A 23,507-nucleotide genomic window follows, 5' to 3' on the forward strand; every position below is an offset into this window, starting at 1 on the left:
ACTCATTAGAGACAAATGTTAAAACAACACAGCAGAAGACCTGACCATCATAACTGGATTCTTAGGTTCCAGAGGTAAATGCACATTTATCACATCAGCATAAAATAGCATAAAATTACATCACCTGCTGTAACTCTAGTCTATAATGCAATCACATTTTATTCACGGGTCATAACGCAAAATTTCAGAGAAGCACTAAAACACTTCTCCCCATGACAATCATTTCTTTCCTTGCTTAAGCACTAAAAGTGACAGCATTTTATATTTACTGTTCCAAGCCCTTACCCTGGCTGCAATATGACATCCTCATACATGGCTTTTTGTCGACTAGACAGACGACACTTGAGCACGTGCTCATACTTCTTCGTGAGCTGCTTCTCAACATCCCTCTTTGATCTCCGCAAAATAAACGGCTGAATCATCTGAAACGTTGCAGAATTGAGAGGAAAAAAAGTCTCACTTCAAAGACTTTACAACAGGAAGCTAAACTTATTCACACCTAACAGATTTTATGTGATAAACTGCATATGCTATATATAATCATTCTGCTATGCACACAGTTGTGTAGACATTAATTTGCTCTTTAATTTCTGCATGTCATGCTTCAAAATCTGAGCTTTGTATTATTTTTTAAAGAAATCTCCACATTCTTCTGGTAGCAGAACCCTCTGCTTTCAGCAAGATTTTCTGTCTAAACTGAACGAAGTGTTAAGAAAAGACACAAATTCTGATCTGAACCATATATTTTTATTCCCCCTCTCCTTAACAGCATTACTCTTGTAGTAGGACGCATGAGAAAAAATTCCAACATACTCTGTGCAACCTGATGACCAGTTTATGGCAATAATCCTGGTTCTCCTCATTAGGTGCTTTTACTGGAAAATCCAGGTAAGGTCTGGAAATTCCCGGAATCAAAAAATGTACCATGGTCCACAGCTCCATCAATGTGTTATGCAAAGGAGTGTCTATCAGAAGCAAACGATGCTGGCTGTGAACAAAAGAAGGTTTTTAATCGACTGATTACTATGCACTTTGTTTGTCAGATACATAGAAGAATTATGTAGATATAATAAAATTAAACCGAGGACAAATATCTTTTCAATCTTGAATATACCACCAAATAGCTTCTTCAATGCAGAGTATCAGAACATACAAGGGAATCTGTTTGGGAGCACAGAATATCAGCAAAGAAGAATTACAGTGATATGATAGTGGGAACAAAAAGATCTCAAGCATTTCTCTGAATCCTGATTGTTTCAAATAAAAGCACTTTCTACAGGTGCACATTGTTCAGGAATTTGAGCAGGCCAAGTCAAGAGGGGTTTTTTTAATCAAGTTTTCTGTTAAGAAGAGAACTGTGTGACATAAAAAGAGAAAAACTCACTGCCAGCAGGAAATCAATTCTCTGCTCTGTACCTGCGGAGATTGAAAAGTGCCTCCCAGTGTTTCTCAGTCATATTCTTTATTTGCTGCATCTCATCTACTATTAAGTATTTCCATCGCATTTTCATGAATGCTGTGTGGCCCTTGAACAGCTGCTTGTAGGAAGTGATGCACACATTGAAGCTGTTGGGTTCTGTCCATTCCTATGGAAAAGGAAAGAAAGGATGAGACAGAAAAGGCAGAACTCTCAAACTCTTACAACCAGCTACTTCTTCATTAGAAAAGATAAACAAGACAGATATATACAGGCTAAATGTATAGGCAACAGTGTAAGAATTGCAAAATACAGCACCTGTCTTTTTGCCCTAAGTTCTCTTTGGCTCCCAAAGTAGAGAAGTATTTTCAACCCCGGGCACCAGCGTTTCAATTCCAGCTCCCACTTCAATATGTTACAGCTCCGGACTACAACAAGGTGAGGGCCCCAGTTCCCTACAGAAGGGGAAACACAGCAGTAAACACTGGAAAGAGACTCCTTACAATGCATGTGGCTTATATTCTCCCTTGGTTTTTTAAGTGCATTGCATTAAATTAATCATTAAAAGTGAGATCCAATAACAACAAACAGAGGCATTTTAACTACTAATCTACTCCTGGTCATTAAACAATTTGTAAGGTTATCTGTACTAGTAAGAACTTAGAAGTACTCAGAAGACTCTCTAGAGGGTAGTAGGTTGATCAGACACTTACTTGACTAGATAACACCCTTATGTCACAAAATACTAGGAAGTTACTGTGACACAATCTTACTCCTATTATTAACTAAAGTCTGATACAGTTCAGTAGGGGAAAAGAAGTGACCCTAGGCTACAATTCACAAAAATAATGCTGGCACAGTACCTGTCGAAAACTGTTAGCCAAATTAACTTACCTTCATTACAAGCCAAATGGGCAAAAAAAGCAATAATTTGCACAGTTTTTCCAAGCCCTGCCTCATCTGCCAGGATGCCATTGAGATTCTTCCTGTACAGCTTTGCCAGCCAATCCAGCCCAATCTTCTGATATTCTCTGAGAGACCCATACAACAGTGATGGAGTGTTGTATTTTACCTGTAATGTGAATAATTTGGTATTCCTTCCTGAGTTAAATTCACAGAGCATGGCATAAAGCATAAACATTCTAGAGGTAACTCAAAAAAAAAAAAATCAATTACTTGCTAAAAGCTACAAAATAATGAAGAAAAAATCGGTTTTTATGTAAACATCAGCACACAGAGTAGCAGAAAATAGGGATTCTTACTGCTGTTGTTATCCTGGAGCTGCCTTTAGGTAACAACATCTCTGCTGCAGCAGCAACTTCTGCTATGTCTCGCATGTGCTTCTTGGGAGGACTTGATCTGTCCATGCCCTTGTACTGGTCAATGCTGAGAAGGGAATCTATGAGGACAACTTCTTTCTGGGGACTTTCCCTATCAGACATGTGGTCTTCCATTTCTAGGAGAGAGAGAGAAAAATTACAGTGGTATCTAAAATAAACTTCAGTAGCAGTTACACAAAGGAATTGAGATCACAAGGATTCCGACATGGGTCTAAGGGAGGCAGCTAACTTTTAAAAGCATTTCTATGATTTTCAAGCTAGTTCAGGTAAAATGCAAACAGCCTAAGCTCAGGCTACTTGTCTAGCTAGGCTAACATGGTATAATTATAGCTACCTATGAAGTGTGCTGTTTAATTCAGTGTAGAGAGGCTTTTCTATGGCTCAGTACTGTTCTTGAAAATCTCACACATCTTCCCTTCAGGACAGGCAAACACTGCCCTCTTTACACAAACTGAGAAATTTTAATTTTTTAATGATTCACTCAAGATGTGTTTTCCCCTAGAACAAAATGTCTTTTCACAGAGTCCTGAAGAGCCAAGCAACTTATTTCACCTTGTAAATCAGAACAACTACTTCTAAACATAGAGTAATTTACCTTCCTCACTGCTCTCCTCTTCACTGTCAGGCTTTGGCTGGGGCCAGTGAAAATTTTCTGCAAAGGCACCTTCGTACATCTTCACCAATTCTTCCAGAGGCAATTCAGCTGAAGATCATTAAAGGATGGATGTTTAAAAATACCAAATAAAAATACCAAACGTGGAACTACAGATACTATTAATTATAATCTCGCTTCATTCTTCACAATTGCATAAAGCCAGTTCTCTAATCAGAAGTTAACTTCAGAGGTAATTATTAAGTGAATGATGGCATTATTTATTTAATAACCTTGATTACAGAGAACATATGGCACTACACCAAGCAGTCTGCTCTCATACCCTGGTTTTTACTGCATTACAAAGACACCCAATAGCCCTCAGTAAACCCCCAGTTGGGAAGGTAGGGGCAGCAAATCCAGATGAATGGCTGGAAGGCAACGCAAGACTTCAAAAGTTTCAAAACTGAGCTGTAACTCCAGGATCCCTTGTCTGAGCTGTTAAAGCAGGAATGTACATGCTGGCAGCAGCCAATCAATCAGCAAACATTCTCATTAGGAACCTGGCTGAGTGACCAAGGCTTATAATCCCTCCAACTGGCCAGTTCAGTGCAGCCACCAAGCTGCCAAACAGACCAAACAAACAGATCTGGAAACGGCGTGTTCATCGCCAGGCACGCTCAGCCTAATGGGCAGCCTGCCTCCAAAAATCCGCTGTTACCAGGCTAAGTGGCACATCTCTGTGGGCTACTTTGCACACATCAAACTCAGCATAGCAATTACACTGCTAATGAGAGAGAGCTGCTAGCCAGAGCACTGTCCCTAAAAGCACCTTATCTTCAAATATTTATACCCACCCCCCTCCAAGATCAGCACTTAAGTGCCCTTTTGGACCTACCAAGTCAGTGACAAAACCCTTCTGGGATACTCAAGACAGCTGATAAAATGTCCATGTTCAATCTGACACAAACCTGATGTTAAGTGTTTATCATGCACTCCTAGAACTTGGGTTGAGAGTCTTGGTGTAAGGTTTTAATGCAGTGCTTCACTAGAGAACTACTTTTTGTCAAGCCACCTTGTGTGGTAACTAGGACTGCTTTATAAAGTGCAAATGTCCATCATCACCCCATAAACTGCTGCAGCTTTCCAAACAGAAAAAACTAAACACAGACTACACAGGACTGAACATCTGAATGCAGTCTCCCACCTCTAATCCTCTTTACAAATATAACAAGTGTGTGTTTCCAGCTGTTGTTTCAGAGCCCAGCCCAGAGAAGGACCAAGCCACGTGCCTACCTTCTTTGGCTAGATTAGACAATTCAGTTTGATGGTTTATGTTGCCCTCTTTAGCTTCTTGTTCTTCAATTGTTTCTTCTTCATCTTCAACTACAAGAAAACAAATGCAAATCTTGGGTTAAAATTATAAAATAATTCAGGAGACTTGTAATTCTACACCCCTGAAGTGAACAAGCAGAGAATATTCTAAGTCTGTAGAATATTCTAAGTTTGCAGGATTTAAAAATAATTAAATATATATGGAAAACAAGATAATCTGAAAGCAACTATATGCAGTATTTAAAAGATAAATGAACAGGAGAGAAGCACTTCTGCCTCAGGACAGAAGGCAGTTAAGTGTTGATTGACAATATTCACCACAGGTTGTTCTGAAGCTTTGAACAGGAGAGTTCCTTTGTCAGGAACATGACAGAGTAATCACCAACAAGAAAGGACCCAAAGCAGATGGGTATTTCAGTCTAAAATCCTCAAAAGAACTTCAAGACCATTAGTAAGGCCTGACAAATGAAGTAAGGAGGACGGAAAGAATTAAAATCCACCAACAATGATAGCAGTACCATTTCAAGGAAAATGTTATTTTCAAATTTTCACTAGAGCACTTTTAGGGATAATTTACTATTTCATTGACTATCTAATGTTTCTAAGAAATAGATGAAGGTTGGTATTTGGCTCATGAAGAGCACTGCACCCAAACAGTAACAGTGGGTTTAATATTCAAATTCTGTACTATGTTATGGATGCAAAATTTTGGGAAGTGACTTACCTTCCTCATCAGTCAAAGATGTGCTTGCCTTTCTTTTTCTTCCAGATGATGAACCCCCCTAGCATTAAATAGTTGTAATATTTAAAATCAGAAAAAACAAAAGATAAGCAGGGGGCTTTGTTTGTTTTTTAAAGACAACAAAACATGCCTTGCAGTCCCAAAAGCATTTGCTGATAGACACTTAATATCTATTAGCACTTCCCTGGTCATGTAAAAACAGAAACTCTAATTCTGAACTGATGGGAGGGCGCAGTCTGCCCTTCCACTGCTCATGGGTCAAAATTATTCAGGTCCAGCTATGGTATAGAACTTTTATCCAGGCTGGCTCAAGGACTAAATTTTTTCACCGGTCAATAAAAAAGGGATATGGCACAGGCCTGTAATTGTCTCAGCTGTCCAGTGCACTCTGTAGAATTGTTTAGCCTGTGCCAATTAACTCTCACAGCCACTGCTGGGCCACAGTTTGGCTGATAACACATGCTACGGCTTGTTCCTAGCAGGACATTCAGATGCAGGCAGATTTCAGCACATGGGCATCAGCTGTGCCACAACAGATGGCTCAGGGCCTCAGATCCCTTGTCCATTTTTTTCCAATTGCACAGACACAGCCAAGGAGTCCTTAGCACTATCTCTGGATGTGTTTAAAAAAAGGCTGGACATGGCACTTGGTGCTATAGTCTAGATTCTGAGTTGAGGTGTTAGGACATAGGTTGGACTCTATGACCTTAGAGGTCTCATTATTCTGTGATTCTGTGATTTATCCAGGGAAAAAGATATCCAAGTTTCATTCAGTTTGATCCATTCTGTAACATACACCTGCAACTCAGCAGATAAATCTCTGCTGAACACCTGAAAACACATTTCATGCCTCACAAAGTCTACCCCTGGCTACTGCAGATGAAACTCCTGCCCAAGTCTGGCAATTAATTTGTACAGTTTTTTGGTCTTCAATCTCAGAATGAATGATTCACAGCCACAAAAGACACGTACCAACCACAATCTACTTCCCTTCCTAACCAGAAAAATTATACTTGTGCTTGTGACTGAATGTTCATTTGTCAGTGAAATCTTATCATCACCATGTATTTTTTTTAAAAATCACCTTTATCAAAATTTTTAACATATGTAGTCACATTTAAACTAATTTGATGGCTTTTTCAAAAAACAAAGACTCACCATTTCACTTTCTTTTTCCAAATAAAAGTCTTCTTTTGCATCCTTACCTGGAAAATTATTACACTTGATGTATGTATTCATCACTTAGCAATTTTACATTTCTTACATGAACTTTTAAATGTATTCAAAGGAAAACACAAGAAGTATTAACAAAATCTAACACAAAAACATAAAAATCCTTAACTCATTATTCAGGTCTATTCACAACCTATTATTAGCAACTCACAATTTTATCAACAACAAGATTAACCTGCACTGAGTGATATTATATAAAACAATATCATCAGAATTCAGACTATATTTCTTATTAAATGGAATACAATTACCTTTCCTTGAAAATCTCTTTAGATTCAAAGCTTTTTTCCTTTTCTCTTGAAATTCAATTTGCAGTTTAATTTCAACAACCTGAAATGTAAAGCAAGTCTAATAAACCACTTTTATTTCACAAATAAACTCCTTTAGATGAAAAAGCCACCACAAACTGCATGAAAATTAGTGAGTGGGTACTTTACCTGCTCAATGTTAGACCAGAAATACTCTATTTCCCTAGCAATGGATGCTGCAATCCTCCTCAGTTTGTTCTGTTCTTCCCTTTTAGCTCGCTCTTCATTAAGTTTCTTTTCTTCATGGTAACGAGCCACAGTTCTTACCATCTAAAATACCATGAAACACTGAATTAGGTTACCTCAAAATACATATCATTGCATTTCTTAAGATTATAGTGGTTATCAGCAGCCAGATGTTGACCATAGCTTTACACACATAGCACTTACCTCCAATATTTCTAATTATTACCACGCCACTAAAGCAATAGACATGAAACTCAAAGAAAAAAAAATATACAACTATAACTAAGCAATCAAGTAGGAAACTCTTAATTCACTCTCTGAACACAAAAATTAGAAAAAATTCCACTGAAATTAGCAGCAAACACACAAAAGAAAACTTTTTTTCAGACAGCACATACGAAGTCACAGAAATCACACCACAAAATGTCAGAGACCAAAGCTAAAATGAGTTCAAAAAGAGTGTACATACATGAGTGAAAGATCAGTCAATGGCTGTTAAGACTGACTTGATTGCAACCTTTAGCTCAGGAGGTCCCTAAAACATTGACTTCCAGAAGTTTGAAGCAAAGTGCCAGGGGAAGGATCATTTCACATTTGCCCTTCCTGTTTCTCCTATTCTTAAAAACCTACCATTGGCCACAAATGGAAATCCAGATTTAAATTATATTCAAAATGCAGATATTTACTGTACAAAACAATACACTAATTTCAATATTTTACTTCTGAGTTTCCATCATTTCAGAATATACAGTAGAAAACAACATGGCAATTTAAACTAATGACCTTCAGTTGCTCTGTTCATTATCCTAAACTGTTCATAAATGTATCAAAAAAAAAGATGCAACATTGCTGGTATCCATAGAAAACCTTTGCTTACTGTAGATTAACAGATTTTATATATTTCATCTCACACCATACAAATTTTCATTGCACTACTGTATTCCTGGTGTGCTGCTCTCTACTCCTACGGAAACAATTCTTTACCATGTTTCCACTACTGTCTTTACTCGTATTTTTCTGTGAGATTAAGAAAAAATAACTAGACAGACAACCACACCCAATGGAACTTATTTACAAAATTCTGTATTTACTCTTTATTATTTGGAAATAACTAATTTGTGAGACAGGCATGACAACTTCAGTTTTTATTTAAATACAACCCAGTCAACATATTGAGTGGGCTCCTAAAAAAGCTATTTGATCTCCAGAGGAATAAAATCCACAAACTGTTACTTGCATCCACAATCTGTACAATTATCCAGTCTGTCTCAGGTGTTATATGCAAAACTGACAACAAAATTTCTCATTTGAGGTAGAAGTTAGTGCCTGATCTTTCCTTTACTTTTATCTGTGACAAAAGATACCTCACAGCTTTGCTACCAAACTGAGTGATATCAACATTTATTGCTCTGAGTCATAAAATGGTTTTCAAGTACCTTCTTAGCAGTTGCCATCTTCCACTTTCTCTCCTGGGCAAAATCAGTTGCCATCCACTGCATTTCTTCCAGCAAATAATCCCAGTGGGATTTTGGTCTTGGAGCCTCTTGGAGTTTAGGCAGTCGCCTGGGGGACCATAAACCTTCCTTTCTCAGTTCTGCTATCCGCTGGTGGATTTGATTTTCCTAAAAAAGAAGTACAGAGACTTACAATGAAGCTGCAGAATGCACCTGAAGTTGTGGAATCAGAGAAAAATAGTAATTGCTCCCACTTTATTAAATTAATTGACAGGAAAATAAAAGGTGTAAAAGCATCACACAGAATATATCTTACCAGCTTGACTTGCTCAGCCAGCTTGTCTTGAGAGTTTTCCTGTGGCAACACCGCTGCATTCTGAGCTGGACTTTGTGTTTTAGGTGCTGCTGCTGCTACTGCTAAGCCAGGAGGCTTGGATGCAATAGGAGACAGGGATTTGTTGGTTGCTGGAGAGGTCCTGTTTGTTTGCACTGGGTATGGAGAAGGCGGTGTTGTGCCTGGGATCGCTGCTGGAGCGATGGATGAGGTAGGTGGCAGTGGATTTGCTGCAAGACGCTGAGAACTCTGAGCAGGATCTGCAGATGGCCGTGTCAGAGTCACAGTCTGCCCAAGAAACACACTGGTTACTGATGAGTTGAGGATTCAATATTTAGTCTACACCAGAGCAGAACATAATGGAGACTTTAACTTAATAATAAATGTACACCTGTGTCACAATACGACATGAAATGAACGACACTCACACGCTGAGATGTCTAAGGCAAAAAGGGTGCATTTATTTCTGGACTTTGATATTTATAGAATTCTAAAAGTGACCATGGATTGGAGGATGAAGTTGCTATTTCTCCAACCACACTGGTCAAACTAACAGTTTATCAGTTTTCTCTTCTTCCAGAAAGGAATGAAAACAATATTATCTACATGAAAAGTGCGTGAGAAACTCTATTACAAAAATGTAAACATCAGAAGGCTTAGAAGAACTTTAGAAGAACAAGGCGACACACCTGCATTTTTACAAGGAAAGGATTTAATTGTCCAGTGGAATTAAGAGATGAAACAGCACTTTTAGGTTCTACCGGCCATGGAAACAAACACATGCCCACCCCACAACGCTCCCGTACCTGCTGCTGTATGGCAGCCTGCGGCTGCGACACCTGGCTGGGCGCCTGTCCTTGCACGTGGATCGCTGGTGGCACCTGCTGCTGCAGCGGCGCCGGAAGCGGGGCGGCCGTCAGGGGCACGCTTTGGGGCTGGATCTTCACCTGGATCTGCGGCTGGGCCGGAGGTTCCACCAGCTGAGGCTGCTGCTGGGGGAGCTGCAGGGTGGCGGGCAGCGACGCCATGGGGACGTTGGCGGGCTGCAGGCGCGCCGGCAGCTGCGGCGGCGGCGTGTGCAGGCTGGCCGCGTTCTGCACCGGAGGGCCCTTGGAGGGGTCGTACTGCTGCTGGCTCTGCTTCTGCCCCGTCAGCTGCACCGTCTGCGGAGTGGGAGGCATCCCACCTGCAGGGCAAGAGGAGACACGTGCAGGTGAGATTGAAACACTAAAACATCCGACGCTCTCTGCTGATTTAAGGAGGAAATCGACTGCGAATAGAGTGGTTTTGTTACTTACTTTGCCACAAGACACCATCACTTGAAAATACCACATCACAATCACAAAATAAATCACCATTACAATAAACAACGAAGTACTTCATGCACAGGACTGTAACTAAAATTTGGAGCACAGCAACTAAAAAAGAGCATGTCATTATAGGTCTTCTAAGTTTTGTATACTCAAAAAAAAAAAAAGGACTGGTGAACTAATGGAATTTAACCTAAAATACCAGCATGAAGTCTAAATACTACTTAGTTCTTTCTAAGAACACATTCACTCTAACACATATTCTAAAGCTTGGAATGACTAATGAATAAAAATTTGTCATGACGTTTCAATTAGATGGTTTCCTTTTCATAAATCATTGGTTCAGTTCCAGAATTCTCAGATTGGCCATTTTGCATCAGCACCTGTGACGTTTTTCCATGCCCACATGCACCTTTGGAGCCCGTCACTCAGCTCCTTAAACAAACCAGGCATTGCATACCAAGTATTAATTTACATGGAGAAGTGTGTGGTGGGACTAGGATCTTGGCAGGCCGGAAGCCCAAGTTTCTAGTTCCATCACCAACATCTCCTTGTGAAATTAATGTGCAACTGGCATGTGGTGACACAGTACCTTGTGCCGTTGGCATTAGCTGTTGAAGAGGAACTCCTGAAGCCACACCCGGGTGCTGAAAAACCATCCCATGACGGCCCACTTCAATTCGTGGTCTCTTAGACGAATCTGTGATATTCAAATTCCATTTATGGCATGGTATAATGGAATGGGTTCAATTTCACAAAGCAAACTACTACACATGATTCCACCGTCAGCTCCGAAAGCTACAACTACTGTACATGTGTAGCATTTATGAAGAACATGCTCCAGGGGCAGAGTCCCTCTGACTTCAAGTTGGCCATCTCCAATCTTCTCAGCCAGAACAATCAACCTAACCATGTCTCCATGCCTGCCAAATCCAGGCCTATCTACTGGGAGTGGAGTGCACTCTTCCCACAGCACCAGTCACAGTAGATAGTCCTAAGGATCTGGTGATTCCCAAGGTGAGGCAAAAATGTATTTTTGAACAGTGGGCTCCAATCACTGTTTGGAAAAAAAAAAGAGGATAGAAGTGGAATTGTGCCTGTGGAACATACCTGCTGGTGCAAGGGCCTGCTGCTGTCTCTTAAAAGCTTCAATCTCTATGGTGCTCACAGTCCCCGTCGCTGGAGTCCCTGTATGCGTTTGCTACAGGGAAAAGAAAACAAATCACAGAAGTTCAATCTGCAGATGGTCTGACACCAGGAGAGAATTTACAAGCAGATCTAAGGAGGCCAGCACAGAAAAAGTCCTTCAGAACAGCTGTACAACAAAGGAAACAAGATTCATTCAGTATCTGCTATGAAGTTTTAGTTGTCCACAATGCACAAATACTCTTCATTGAGTTTAAATTTTACAGTGATGGATTTGTTTATATATAATGCACACCTACATATTGTTAAGTGACACCAAACTCAGGAAAATGGGATATGTAAAGCAAACCTGCCCAGTATTTTTTGTTACTTTTTTTTAATTAATGGAAATTTTCATTAGTGTATTATATCTGTATGAAACATCACTAACACAAATTCATCCTCATGCTGAAAACAGCTTAAGTTTATTTGAGTCTCCAGTTCTCTCAGGATAGAGCTTTGTGAGAGTTACTGTTGAAATATTTCAGGAAAAAGCTAGGAAGATGGAATAAAGAACCTCAGCCAAGGTACACAAGTTCCCGTTCCAGTTTTCCAGATGCTGGACTTGTACCTGTTTGCACAGCTGGCAAAATGAGTCTCATGAACAAACTCAGTGAGGAGAAACAATATTGCCATAAGGCTAAGGTGACATCAGAGCTCACCAAAAACTACTATCCATTTTGTCTGAGGATAAACAGCACACAAGCTATGAATTAACAAGCCTGGAAAAGGACTATTGATATCAAGATGCAAAAGAAATCACTGGGCTCTGATTCAGCAAGCTGGAATTTAGCTTCAGTAAGATCACACAGTGCATTCAAACTTTATTTTTAAATCACTACATTTAATATCAGCAACGATGACAAGAACCTATCCCAGAGAATCCTTTCAGTATCAAGCACAGGTGACAGGCTCGTGTACAGGATTACTGAAGCAAACAAATTTGGGTACATAACAATTTTCATGCTCCTTGGGCCCTCAGCATACTGGCAAGTACTTATTAATGTCCATCAGTGTCTGTGCAATTCTTTTCAGTGAGTTTCCAAGTAATTTTTAACTTCTCCTCAATATTTACTTATTAATATCCATCAGTGTCTGTGCAAGTCCAATTCTTTTCAGTGAGTTTCCAAGTAATTTTTAACTTCTCCTCAATATTTGGCCATGCTGTACCAAATATTCTACTATGAAACTTAATATGAGAAAAATAAGGTCTTAAAAGACACCATCAGAAAATACAAACACAGACTTTATGTATGGCAGTTTCTGCATCCTGGGAAATGAATTAATTTAGCACTCTAGTTCTCAAAGTGTACTTTTCTAATGGTGAGAGCCTTAAAGTTGAGTATAGTAACGGTTTGCAAATGTCAATTTTTTTTATGACAACATAGAAAGATAGCAATTTCCCATAATTTTTTTTTTATTTTATTCACACACTTTATTTTCTCCTCTGATTTTAAACAAAATTTTACCAATGTAAATTAAACCCACAGAGGTAAACACCAGTTTATATTGAAATAAATCACAGCAGTGACATTCTGCATCTTCAGTGCTTCACTGCATGCTATTAATAATCACAGCCAACCTCACCTACAATGACTGGGTTTCAAATGCTCCTTTTGAAGCTGAATATATCTCATGCCCCTCAGACTCAATCAATAGCTATGAATTAATAACACTCAATCTCTTTGCTGCTCTGAGGGCATTTGCAGCCACTCCAGCAATACAGCTACAGCCTTAAGATGTAAATTCTGGTTTTAAGTGTCTCTGACTCATATTCACAGTTCAGTGCTATTTCACACGCAATAGGGATTAAGTTTTCAAATATTTGTCTTGTCACAAGGTAGACATGCAGCATATTTCAGGTCCAACAGCCAGTGTCTGACAGAGCATCATAGACCTGGGCATTTACAGAATTTTCAAAATAAGCAACAAGAATTGATTATGCAAATGCTACCAAATTGACTAACAAATTTATTTCATGTCCCATTTGCATCAGAGGCTGCTGGGACATCAGTTTAACAAATTATATTCTTCAAACTCCACATTAAATGACATTTATTTCACCTGCTCTTTCCCTCTGGATGACTGCATACTCACAGTTTCAGGCTGTTATCTCTACTTTAGGATTTTTGACTGACATTTTCTTAAGAATATGCCTCCCAGCTGTCTGTATTATCACCATGTAATTTAGGCCAGACTCTTCAGAGAGCAGACATGTCTTCATAAATTGCAGTCACATACCAATAATATTAGACTAAAACTGTCCCAACTTTAATTAAAATAATGTAGCTGTCCCAAGGTCATGATTATGCAGCATGCACACAATAATCACTCTGAGCACTGCACTTCTACACTGGGATTTGAATGGTGATGCTGATTGGAACACATAATTTCTCCATAAACAGTTGCAAAGAGCAAGACTGATGGAAAGAAATGCCACTTTCTGTTAGCAGTTTGTGCTAAAAGGTCAGTACCACACAGAGTTTTGTGCATTTTTAGCATGAACCAGTTTCCCTGAAACTGCATGCTACAATACCTTCAAAAGTATCACCACTGCTGCAGCTACAGCTTGGTGGTAACCCTAATAACTACAATAAATAACCTGATATAATGTTAGTTATTTTAAACAGCTTAAATGAAGCCTGGCTACCTAAGGAGACTTCCAAGATATGTCAGTACTGGCCCTAAGGAAGAGCTCTCAGTGCAATCCCCTTTGCTGCACAACTCCTTTGTACAATATCACAGGGAACATCCCATTTGTTACACACAGGAACACAACCCATCCTGTATTTCATTTCACTTTGTTTCCAAAGCCCAGATAAAGGCAGCACAGCCTGTACAGCTGCTGTGGTACAGCAGAGTAATTCACCCTGCAACACCTGCTAAGCATATCACTGAGCTAAAAGGTAAATAATTTAGTTGCAGATGGAATCAGGGTCTATTACTTCTCAGGGTATGTACGCAGTGATGTCTGGGTAACAGAGTTGAAGGCAGCTGCATAAAACCACACCAAACTGAAAAGGTTCATCACTGATCCACAAACATTTTAACTGATTATCACATTTATTTCTTGGCTTTCTCCAGCATTCCTCATGAAAAAAAAGAAAAAAATTGTTAAAAAGGACTTTTTAAAAGGAATCAAAATAAGCACTTCTGTTTCTTCTTCCCAAAATTTATGGTAGAGCTAATGGAAAGCAGTTAATTATTTAAAACAAATTGTGTCAGAGGATTAGTATATTGTTTAACACATCTCAGGGAAGGCAAATCCAAAACCTTCTGCAGCCACACTCAAAACCTTTAATACATAAGGGGAAGAAAAAAAAGAAAAGAATTTTAGAAGAAATCCACAATTACAATGCCACAGACAAAGAATCCATATCATCACTACGCAGAATGCACAAATGAACCAAATGCATTAGGGATACAAAAGACAAACAAACCAAAGTGAAAACATTCAAGCTGAAAGTTAATGCAATAAGCCAGCAACCTGGAGACAAAGCTTTAACTTCCTCAAGGCTTCTACTGATGCATTTGAAGACTGAAGAGGTTTTTTGGTTTTGTTTAGATGATAAGGGATGGGCTCTTGGGAAAATTCTAATTCATCTAAGAAATATCAAATCTGAATGAAGAAAAAAAATCTGGGATGAAACTACATTTTAGAACCATTGAAAAGTACCTGAAATGGTTGCTGCTGGGATGAAAAAGCAGCAGAAACATTTGGAGGAAGCTGGGTTGCTATAGCGACAGGAGTACCAGTCTGCCCATCCTTTCCTGTCACAACCTTTACCTGAGAGAAATATTTTGGGAAAAAAAAAAAGAAGGGAGAATCATTTTCTTTTTAGAAGTTTTTCTTTTTTTTTTAACTGTTCAACACACTCCTTTGGTACTGATGGCACCTCACTGAAGAGGGGATAATAACTAAACCACCACCAGTACAGCTTGTTTCGAGCACAGCCCATTTTTAGAGTTCTGTCTTACTTTTAATAGCAGAACAGAGCACAGCCTTGACTGTTTATTGTGACTTCTTGTCACTGGAAACGTTTTCTTAAATCCAGTTAACATAAAAGTGTGTTTTAAATTGAATGATTGCTGCTGCTAACGGACAACAAATTAGCATGACAGACAGTCTGAACGTAAGAGAGCTTCAACATTTATTTAAGCAATGAGCACAGCCACCACTCACTCTCCCCTCGAATTCCCAAAGAAATCAACCTTCCAGGCAAGGGATGAAGCGCGTTGCTTTAGCAGAAAGTGATAAAGAGGGGAGGGGGAAATAAAACAGGAGACGACAACAAAATACAAAGAAAGAACATACTCAAAAGATGTCTTAATCTTTCAGGATTCATCACTTGAAAACACATAAAGACTTTTGCTGTTGCACTTTGCAAAATTCTCCAGCAGTTACAGGGACAAGAAGCTTCCACAAACAAAAGAGGATCCACCACGAGAAGGCAGTGAAGTACAGCAAATTCTCAACCCGAAACACCACAGGGCAGAGCCTCAACTCATTTAAAGTGTAGCAGCACCACTGACTTCAAGGAACCTGTACCACTTACACCCACTAAAGATCCCTCAAAGTGTGCAAATGGTAGTTAAAAATACCTGGTTATTTCAGCTGACAAACACGCAACCCAACAAGAACACCTAAACAATTTGACAAAACACAAACCAGGTGAAAAAAAAATACTGAATATCCATTGTCAATAAATTACAGTAACAGGCTAGCTTTTATGTTACTATATAATGATTCCTTCAAAATTGTCACAAATGTCACAAGCAGAAATAGATTTTTCCTAATTAAGAAGCTTATACAACAAAGTACTGAACAAATTAAACTTCAGCCGTTATTCTGTTAAAATTTCCCACAAATTCCAACTGAAGGTATGATTGCTAATGATTCATGCCTAAGAGTCATCAAATTTCAGTGAAGGCACTCATTTCCAAGGGGTATTCAAAGCAACACGAGGTTCTTTACATAATATTGGTTCTTCTACAAACTGCCAGCTACACAATTCACACATTTTAGAAGATATTTATTAGTGCCAAGAGGTGCAGGGGCATCAGTTCCATCTACCCTGCTGCAACCATTTGCCAAGTTGGCTTGTGGGCAGGCTCTGCACCAGACCAGTGCTCCAGCACCCACAGATGGGTACAAACATGCAGGAAAAGCTGCACAGCACCTGTTTGTGGCAAGCTTCTTTCAAGTTCTTTGCCATCAATAAGCAGTGAATTCAAGTTAGGAATTTAAACCTTTGCATAAGTAACAAAATGAACTTGTCAGTGTCCAGTCTGTAAGTGCTGGGTGTTAATCCTTTAACCAGCAGCTCACACACAGAGCTCCAGGGCATCCTGAATAATGTAATACATGACTGTGGACCCTTACACGTTCTCCCTCACTAATCAGATTAATTCACATTTTTGTTGGGCTGCAACAACATTCAACTTCAGTAACATCTATGATTAGAAGTACATGAGTCAGGTTAATCTCTTGTAATGCTTTTGCTCATTGTTTTTTGGTTTGTCCAGGTCTAGTTAAGTGAAATTCAAACTATGATTCCTAGTCATAACCATTCTGAGAGCTTAAAACCATTTCCTTTACTTGTGTGCAGCTAGGACAGTTAAAGCTCCCTCTCTATGCTTTCATTTTAAATCCAAAAATCTAACAGCACACTCAAACCAGCCCATGGAATCACACTACCCAGCAGAACTGCATTCTTTCAGGTCAACTATTTTATGAAAAACTGCCACACTTCACCTCAAGCAACTTATTTTTCATGTCCTGTCCCATTCTTTAATACTTCACAATCCCAGTGCTACAACTTCATCTATGATTTTATTCCAGTAAAGTTTCTTACCTCATCATTGATGACCTCAGATTGTTCTTCCTCTTCTTCTTCCTCCAGGTCCAAGTCATTTTGCCTCAGGTATGCTTGCAGAGGAACACAATGTTTCTTCTTAAAAGCTAAAAAGTCCATCATATTCCCTTGAAGATGTTGCAGGAAAAACAGTTCAATCAAACATTCCTTAAAAGTTTCCTTAAGAATTTCCATCTGCTTGTGGTGATGATCCAAACATAGTTTTCTCATTTGAGCAGTTTCTTGGTTGGCAGGAGGAATCTCCTCCAACTTTTTGGGCTGTTTTTTCACTGCTGTGTTAGCTGTAGGAGTGAGAGGAAGACTCGACAGCCCCTGTGGCACAGTGGCCCGTGAAGGACTTGTGGGAGGAGGAGGTGATGTCATTCCAAACGCACTCGGTCCTCCAACCCCTGCTATCAATCCACCAGAAGTCCTGTCAAATCCAAGGGGTCTACTCAGCTGCTGCCCTTGAAGCACTTGCTGCTGCTGTTGCATTAGCTGCCCCTGGATAATATTGCTGATTTGGGGTGGCAAGCTGGTCGTTGTGATGTGGCCCGGGCTAGTCAAAGATTGCATATTTGCCCCACTGGCCACGGGGCTCTGAGGGCCGAGGTGGTGGATGGTGCCCCCAGACTGCGAGTGAGGCTGCGAAAGCCTGCGCTCCCTCACCGTGGCAGGCGGCCCGGACGATGGAAGCTGCACTTGTGCAGCAGCTCCTTGAGCAATCTGTGCAATCCCCGGTCCTTCCTGGTACACGAAGTGTCCGCCGTTGGAAGGACTCAGGCTGATCTGTCTCACCAGCACGCTGGCATCCACAAACCCTCTGGTGGGGCTCTGGCTGCACATGCCCAGGCCAGCCCCGGGAGTGCCCGCCCGGACGCTGGGCAGCGCCTGCACCGGCACCGGGTTGGGCTGCGTGGGGCTCTGGGACTGCACTTGCTGGGGCAGCGGAGAGGTGACCTGGATGTACGAGGGGGATCCATGCTCAAAGCGCCTCTGCTGGGGGCTGAACTGAAAGCTCGGGGACGTCGGGTTTGGAAGCGGCAGCGGGGTGAGAGTGATCTGCTGGTTGCCCGAGGCCACCGGGCCCACGTTCTGCAGGGTGATGTTGACGTTCTGCCCAGCCACGGGGCTCCGGCTCATGATGAACTGCTGGATTTGGTAGCTGGGCGACTGCGGCGCCGAGGGACTCGCAGAAGGCGCGAAAGAGGCTGCGGGGGACTGGGGTAAATTTGCCTGTTGTTCTTCTCCCTCACTGCCCGTGAAGGACCTGGACCTCTGGAGCTGGCGCTGGGCATTCTGAGGACCATTGCCATGGTGCATTCTCACTGATCTAAGGTTTTACAGTATAGTCTAAAGAAATACACAAAAACAGACATTCAGGGAATGTAAAACTCTTCTGCAACTGAAACTATTTAGCTACAACTAGAAAGATTACCTTATAGTAAGAACTGTTATCCTGGCTTTGCAGCTACTTAAAATGTTTCAAATGATTCCAAACCCTCAGCACAACCAAATCTCACTTAGATCCCTCATAAATTTCTCTAGCTAATACTGCTATTGAATAGTCTTACAAATGTTGTGTTCCCCTTAGCTAGGCAGAATGACTTCAAATAATAAAAAAAAGAGTGAACAGGACTTTTTCCCTTGATGTGGAACTTCAAGAAACAACGGTCTCCAGCATCAAAGGCATCTACTCTTTGTCGTGTTCATTATTACCAATGTTTCAGAGCTTTTAACTCTTAATGCAAAGTTATTGTAAATGTAATTGCTAAAATGTATAGTCCATTGTTTCAACAGCAACTAAAAATAAGAAAATGGACAGACTATTCAACTTGATTGTTCTAGCTACTGAAGGCCAAGTCATCTTAATGTAAACAAAACTACTGTACTCAATCCTTAACTCTGCCTGCTCTTTCCTTCAGAACACAAAGAGACAAAAATTAACCAAAACTGCATTTAATTTAAAATGCTGTTTATTGAGTCTAGCTACCCAGAAATCCCAAAACGTTCTGGTTTTGTATTTCAATTACAGACAAACAAAAATTCCAATGACATGCACTGGCAGGTAGATTCAGGGCTGGGAGTCACACAGAAATAGCAGCAAGAGAAAATGAAACCTGATGAGTTTTTTTTTTTTTATCCTTTCAAAATCTCTCCCCTCTTTTGAAAGCAACACTTTCACTTTTAGCATTTCAGGCCAAACATACAGAAACATGCTGCTACTCCTTTGTGTTCCTAACTCCAAGTTGGTCGCAGGCGGCAACAGGCAGCAGCACACCGGCACGGCAGCACCGCTGGAAGCGGCGGGATGCAGCGGGCGCTGCCGGCTCTCCCGCTCCTCCGCTGCCCAGGCAGGGAGCACACCACAGCCCTCCGCTGCCCCGTCCTGCGCTGTCTGCAGCCACCTGCCCACGCCCTGCGGATGGGGATTCTCTTCCTTGCCCCGGGAAAGAGGCGGCTGTCCGGGAAGATGGAGCAAAGCAGCGCTGTCACACACGTGCCAGCAGCGACAGGGGGCCGAGAGCGCGGGACCTCCCGTGCCGGGGGTACCGCGGAGCGCAGCCGGCACAGCGGCTCCTCCGGCCGCGTTCCGCCCCTCCCGCACCGGGCTCATCCCGGCAGGTCTCGACTGTCCCGCTGCGGCGGCGGGGCTGCCGGGGGCCGTTCGGGGCGGAGCGGGGCGCGCAGCCGGGCCCGGGCGGGCCCCGCGGGCCGCACTTACCGCGGGCGCCGCGGGTTCCATTCGCTGCGGGCAGGAAGCGCGGGCGGGGGCGCCGCTACCAGCGCCGGCAGGAGACAAACCGCGTCCCGCCGCGCCTGCGCCGGCACCCGCGGGCCGCGCCGCGCCTGCGCCAGCGCCGCGCCTGCGCGCTCCGCGGAGGCGGCCCGCGGGTCCTGTCGCGATAGGAACGGGCTCGGCGACAGCGCAGGAAAATGATATTTATTTAGCAGAGGCAGGGCAGCGCAAGCACCGAGCAATGGGTAGTTTCTGTCCGCGCACGGAGCGGGGCTGTCGCTACTCTTCAAGACACGGAGTGAGAATCCACACTGGCAGCTGGCGGGGCTTGCACGGCCCAGGGCAGGAGAGACCGGGAGCGCCTGGAGCGGGGCCAGCCGGGGAACAGCGGGGATGGAGGGCTGGAGCATCTCCGACGGGAAAAGGCTGAGCAGCCGGCGCTGTTCAGCCTGGAGCTGAGAGGGGACCCCATCCCCGTCTGTCAGGGAGCTCGGAGCACGGCCGGCTCTGCTCGGGGGTGCCGGGTTGCAGGACAGGAGACAAAGGGCGCTCACTGATGCTCAGGAGGGTCCACCGGACATGAGGAAGGACTTGTGCTACATCGGATGGAGCTGTACTGAAGCACTTCAGGCTTTTCTTTACATCAGCACGAGCACAGATTTGATTCTTGGACAGTAAACACTACTTAAGGCTAAAGATCATCACAGAGCCTTTGATAAGAAAAAGATCCCCGTGAAATACGTTCGTGCTTAAGAGAAAACAAATTCACCAATCAGACCACCAGTGATTTACTGTTAAATCTGAGAAAAATATTGACAGGAGAACTTAGAGAAATCTATATGAGGAACTTCTGTTTCTAGTACACATTGTCATCAACTCAAAGTGATTTATACAGATTTGAATGCACTCAGAATTCTGGTCGTTAGCACAGGTTTGTCTAACACAAGGAGGATGACCACCTACATTCTGCAATAAATACAAAGTGAAAGCTTAGGTACCAAAAATACATAATCAAAAGTGTCCTGTCTCAAAATTCATAGTTACCAATAGTCTTGACTGGAGACAATTCATATCCTACCACTTAAAAGTTAAATAGCTCCCCTCTCTTATTTTTAACAAATTATACATCCAAGGTCATATTGTAATAACATTGGGGGAATTCATATTCCTAAGTGTATGGAAATATAATAAATATAACCTATATTAGTTATACTGTTAGGAGTATTTACTAACATTTGCTTGTGTACCAAGCTATTCAAAATTCTAAAATCTAGTTATGTTTCTGCTCAGTAAACACTCTTGTAGTACTTTAATAACAATGAGGAATTAAAAAAAAAACCCAACAAAAAAGACCCCAGAAGCCCCCAAGTCCTCACAATGCAAAGCAAGGTTCAACTTAAACTCTCCTTCCCCTCTGGACTTCTAATGGTTATTATGTACCAATTTTGGCATTGCTTTGGGGAGTGATGAACATTGTTACAAGAGTTAACCACATCACTGATAGGATCCAAGACCTCTTAAGAAAAAATGCAAAAACTTTTAAGTCATCCTAAAATCAAGTTTAGAAAAGTCAGATTACAGATGTATTTGACACCTTTTGCTGCAGATGTTGCTTTTGATTGATTAAAACAATGTCAATAAAAGGGTAACATTATCATTGGAACAGGCCAATCTTTATTACAATTTATCAATATCGATATTACCAATATTTATTAGATATTGTTACCTTCTGATTTTCTATATGTGCTGACAGTTCAGGATTTCTACTCAATTTAACTGTGAACACATATCACTGGTTCCCAAACAAGCCTAGAAATAAATAAACCACTACCTTTTCAAAATTCTGTCTCAGATCTAGTAAAACACTTATTTTTTATGTATCATTAAATGACTGCTCACATTTTTAATGTTACAGTACCTGAGATAAAAAGTCTGTTGAGCAATCCCTTCCCTGAGCAGCCAGTTCTTGAATCATGTTTAATACTCTTTTTCAACAGCCTCTCTTCATAGAATTACCACTTACAAGCCTGTAAAACAAAGAAACCCATTACATTCCCTGTGCTCTCAGCACATCCTTCCAAGACAAGAAACAGTCACTTGAGAGAAGCTTTCAAATACATCTCAGAAGTGCAAAACCAGCATCTCATCACTGGATCTGAAACTCCGTGATAATCAAGAATGGCATTTGTTTGTCAAGGGCTGAAAACACCCACATTTATTTTGGCTGTCCCAACACAGAAGTCCAGATGGTTTGTTAGATGAAAGTGGGAGGGAAAGACAGGAACAGAAGCAGCAGTGTGGGAAGGACATGATTTTCATTTTCCCCCTAGTTTGAAGGGAAGAGGTATGATATAATCTTTGAAGGCATCTTGAAAGATCAAGTTACTTAAACTACAAGGGTGACCTCAACCAAAAATGCTAGTTTCTCCCCAGATTATCTTCTCTCTACTTTTGATTTTAAAACATTGATTTCTTAGCATGAAATTCACCTGTATGTGTGGGTATCTCTGCCTCTTGCACTTTTGTCACGCCCATCTATGTGTCCATCAGTGTCATAGAAGACAACAGGAATCACATCTGTGTGACTGACACCTGTGGAGGGAGTGTGGGAAGACAGGATAGCACAGAAGGATCACTTGTCTTGGTTGAAGCTTTTTATGAATTCCTAAAATGGGGAAACAAGCAACTAAATTACAAATTGACATTAATATAGGATAAATCTCTAAACAAACTTTTTTTAACAGAGTCAGAAGATTGGAAAAATTGCTTTCTTATTACTTCCCCTACCTACATTAAATGTGCAAACATTTCAAGTTATCTGACTGCCCACATTATAGATTTACACAGTTCATAATTAATCTGTCTACCATTAAAGCTATTAATTTATGATGCAGTCAGCCATATAAAATCTAAAGATCTATTACAAGTAATCACATCATGTCCTGTGACTAAGCACACCTGACTGAGTTGTTATTCCTGTACATGCTCCATCATTTTTCTTCTCTATTGACTAAATCAAATCCCTTCTGTTGTGCTGCCGTGTGTTGCTTTAAGGCAAACCATTCTTTTATGTTTTATACCGCATCTAACAGAAAACATAATGATGTAATTTGGAATAAAAAAATAAGAAAAACTTCAATATATTGTTAATGTTTGCTCAAATTGTAGGCCCCAGAGGATACAGAGAATCTTACTGGGGAGGGAAAGGAGCATACTTTCAATTTATCCTCAGGCAATGCCAGGGCACTCCACGAAAAATAAAAGCCCCTGGAGTAAGGCTGAGGAACTGCCAACATAAAAACGCCAACTACACTTAAAGTACTAACAATGTAAATAGCTACAGATAATGAAAGCAAAAGCAAATTAATCAAATGGCTATTGTGAAAAAAAAATCTGCATTTGAAGCACAAATTGCTCATAAACATAGGATAAGTAGTGGCATACTCCTTGGAAACACCCTAAATGCCTCATCAAAT

The 23,507-nt window shown here is 41.1% G+C and overlaps 1 protein-coding gene and 1 non-coding gene across 23 annotated transcripts in view; both read right to left on the reverse strand.

Annotated features, from left to right (window-relative positions):
• The window catches only part of EP400 (E1A binding protein p400), a 56,582-nt gene that overhangs the window by 26,541 nt on the left and 6,534 nt on the right, over positions 1 to 23,507 (reverse strand). For 15 of the 22 annotated variants that reach the window (XM_041488329.1, XM_041488326.1, XM_041488327.1 and 12 more), the window contains 20 exons: positions 22,521 to 22,696; positions 20,017 to 22,058; positions 17,292 to 18,644; positions 11,362 to 11,452; positions 10,844 to 10,951; positions 9,748 to 10,127; positions 8,924 to 9,229; positions 8,590 to 8,775; positions 7,097 to 7,237; positions 6,911 to 6,989; positions 6,585 to 6,631; positions 5,409 to 5,466; positions 4,646 to 4,735; positions 3,353 to 3,460; positions 2,680 to 2,873; positions 2,312 to 2,489; positions 1,736 to 1,872; positions 1,417 to 1,586; positions 814 to 988; positions 286 to 422 (listed from right to left, as the gene is read on the reverse strand). In XM_041488329.1, the coding sequence (XP_041344263.1) occupies positions 286 to 422; positions 814 to 988; positions 1,417 to 1,586; positions 1,736 to 1,872; positions 2,312 to 2,489; positions 2,680 to 2,873; positions 3,353 to 3,460; positions 4,646 to 4,735; positions 5,409 to 5,466; positions 6,585 to 6,631; positions 6,911 to 6,989; positions 7,097 to 7,237; positions 8,590 to 8,775; positions 8,924 to 9,229; positions 9,748 to 10,127; positions 10,844 to 10,951; positions 11,362 to 11,452; positions 17,292 to 18,614 (3,908 nt within the window). In that variant the 5' untranslated portion in view covers positions 18,615 to 18,644; positions 20,017 to 22,058; positions 22,521 to 22,696. The remainder of the gene's footprint in view (positions 1 to 285; positions 423 to 813; positions 989 to 1,416; positions 1,587 to 1,735; positions 1,873 to 2,311; positions 2,490 to 2,679; positions 2,874 to 3,352; positions 3,461 to 4,645; positions 4,736 to 5,408; positions 5,467 to 6,584; positions 6,632 to 6,910; positions 6,990 to 7,096; positions 7,238 to 8,589; positions 8,776 to 8,923; positions 9,230 to 9,747; positions 10,128 to 10,843; positions 10,952 to 11,361; positions 11,453 to 17,291; positions 18,645 to 20,016; positions 22,059 to 22,520; positions 22,697 to 23,507) is intronic. The other 7 variants (XM_041488335.1, XM_041488334.1, XM_041488333.1 and 4 more) reach the window with 7 other exon arrangements.
• On the reverse strand, positions 23,180 to 23,318 carry LOC121365178. Its single transcript, XR_005956963.1, has one exon. It is a non-coding gene; the product is annotated as a small nucleolar RNA SNORA49 (small nucleolar RNA).

This window comes from Pyrgilauda ruficollis, unplaced genomic scaffold (assembly GCF_017590135.1).
Source record: "Pyrgilauda ruficollis isolate IOZ18807 unplaced genomic scaffold, ASM1759013v1 scaffold9, whole genome shotgun sequence".
In the NCBI taxonomy this organism is placed as follows: Eukaryota; Metazoa; Chordata; class Aves; order Passeriformes; family Passeridae; genus Pyrgilauda; species Pyrgilauda ruficollis.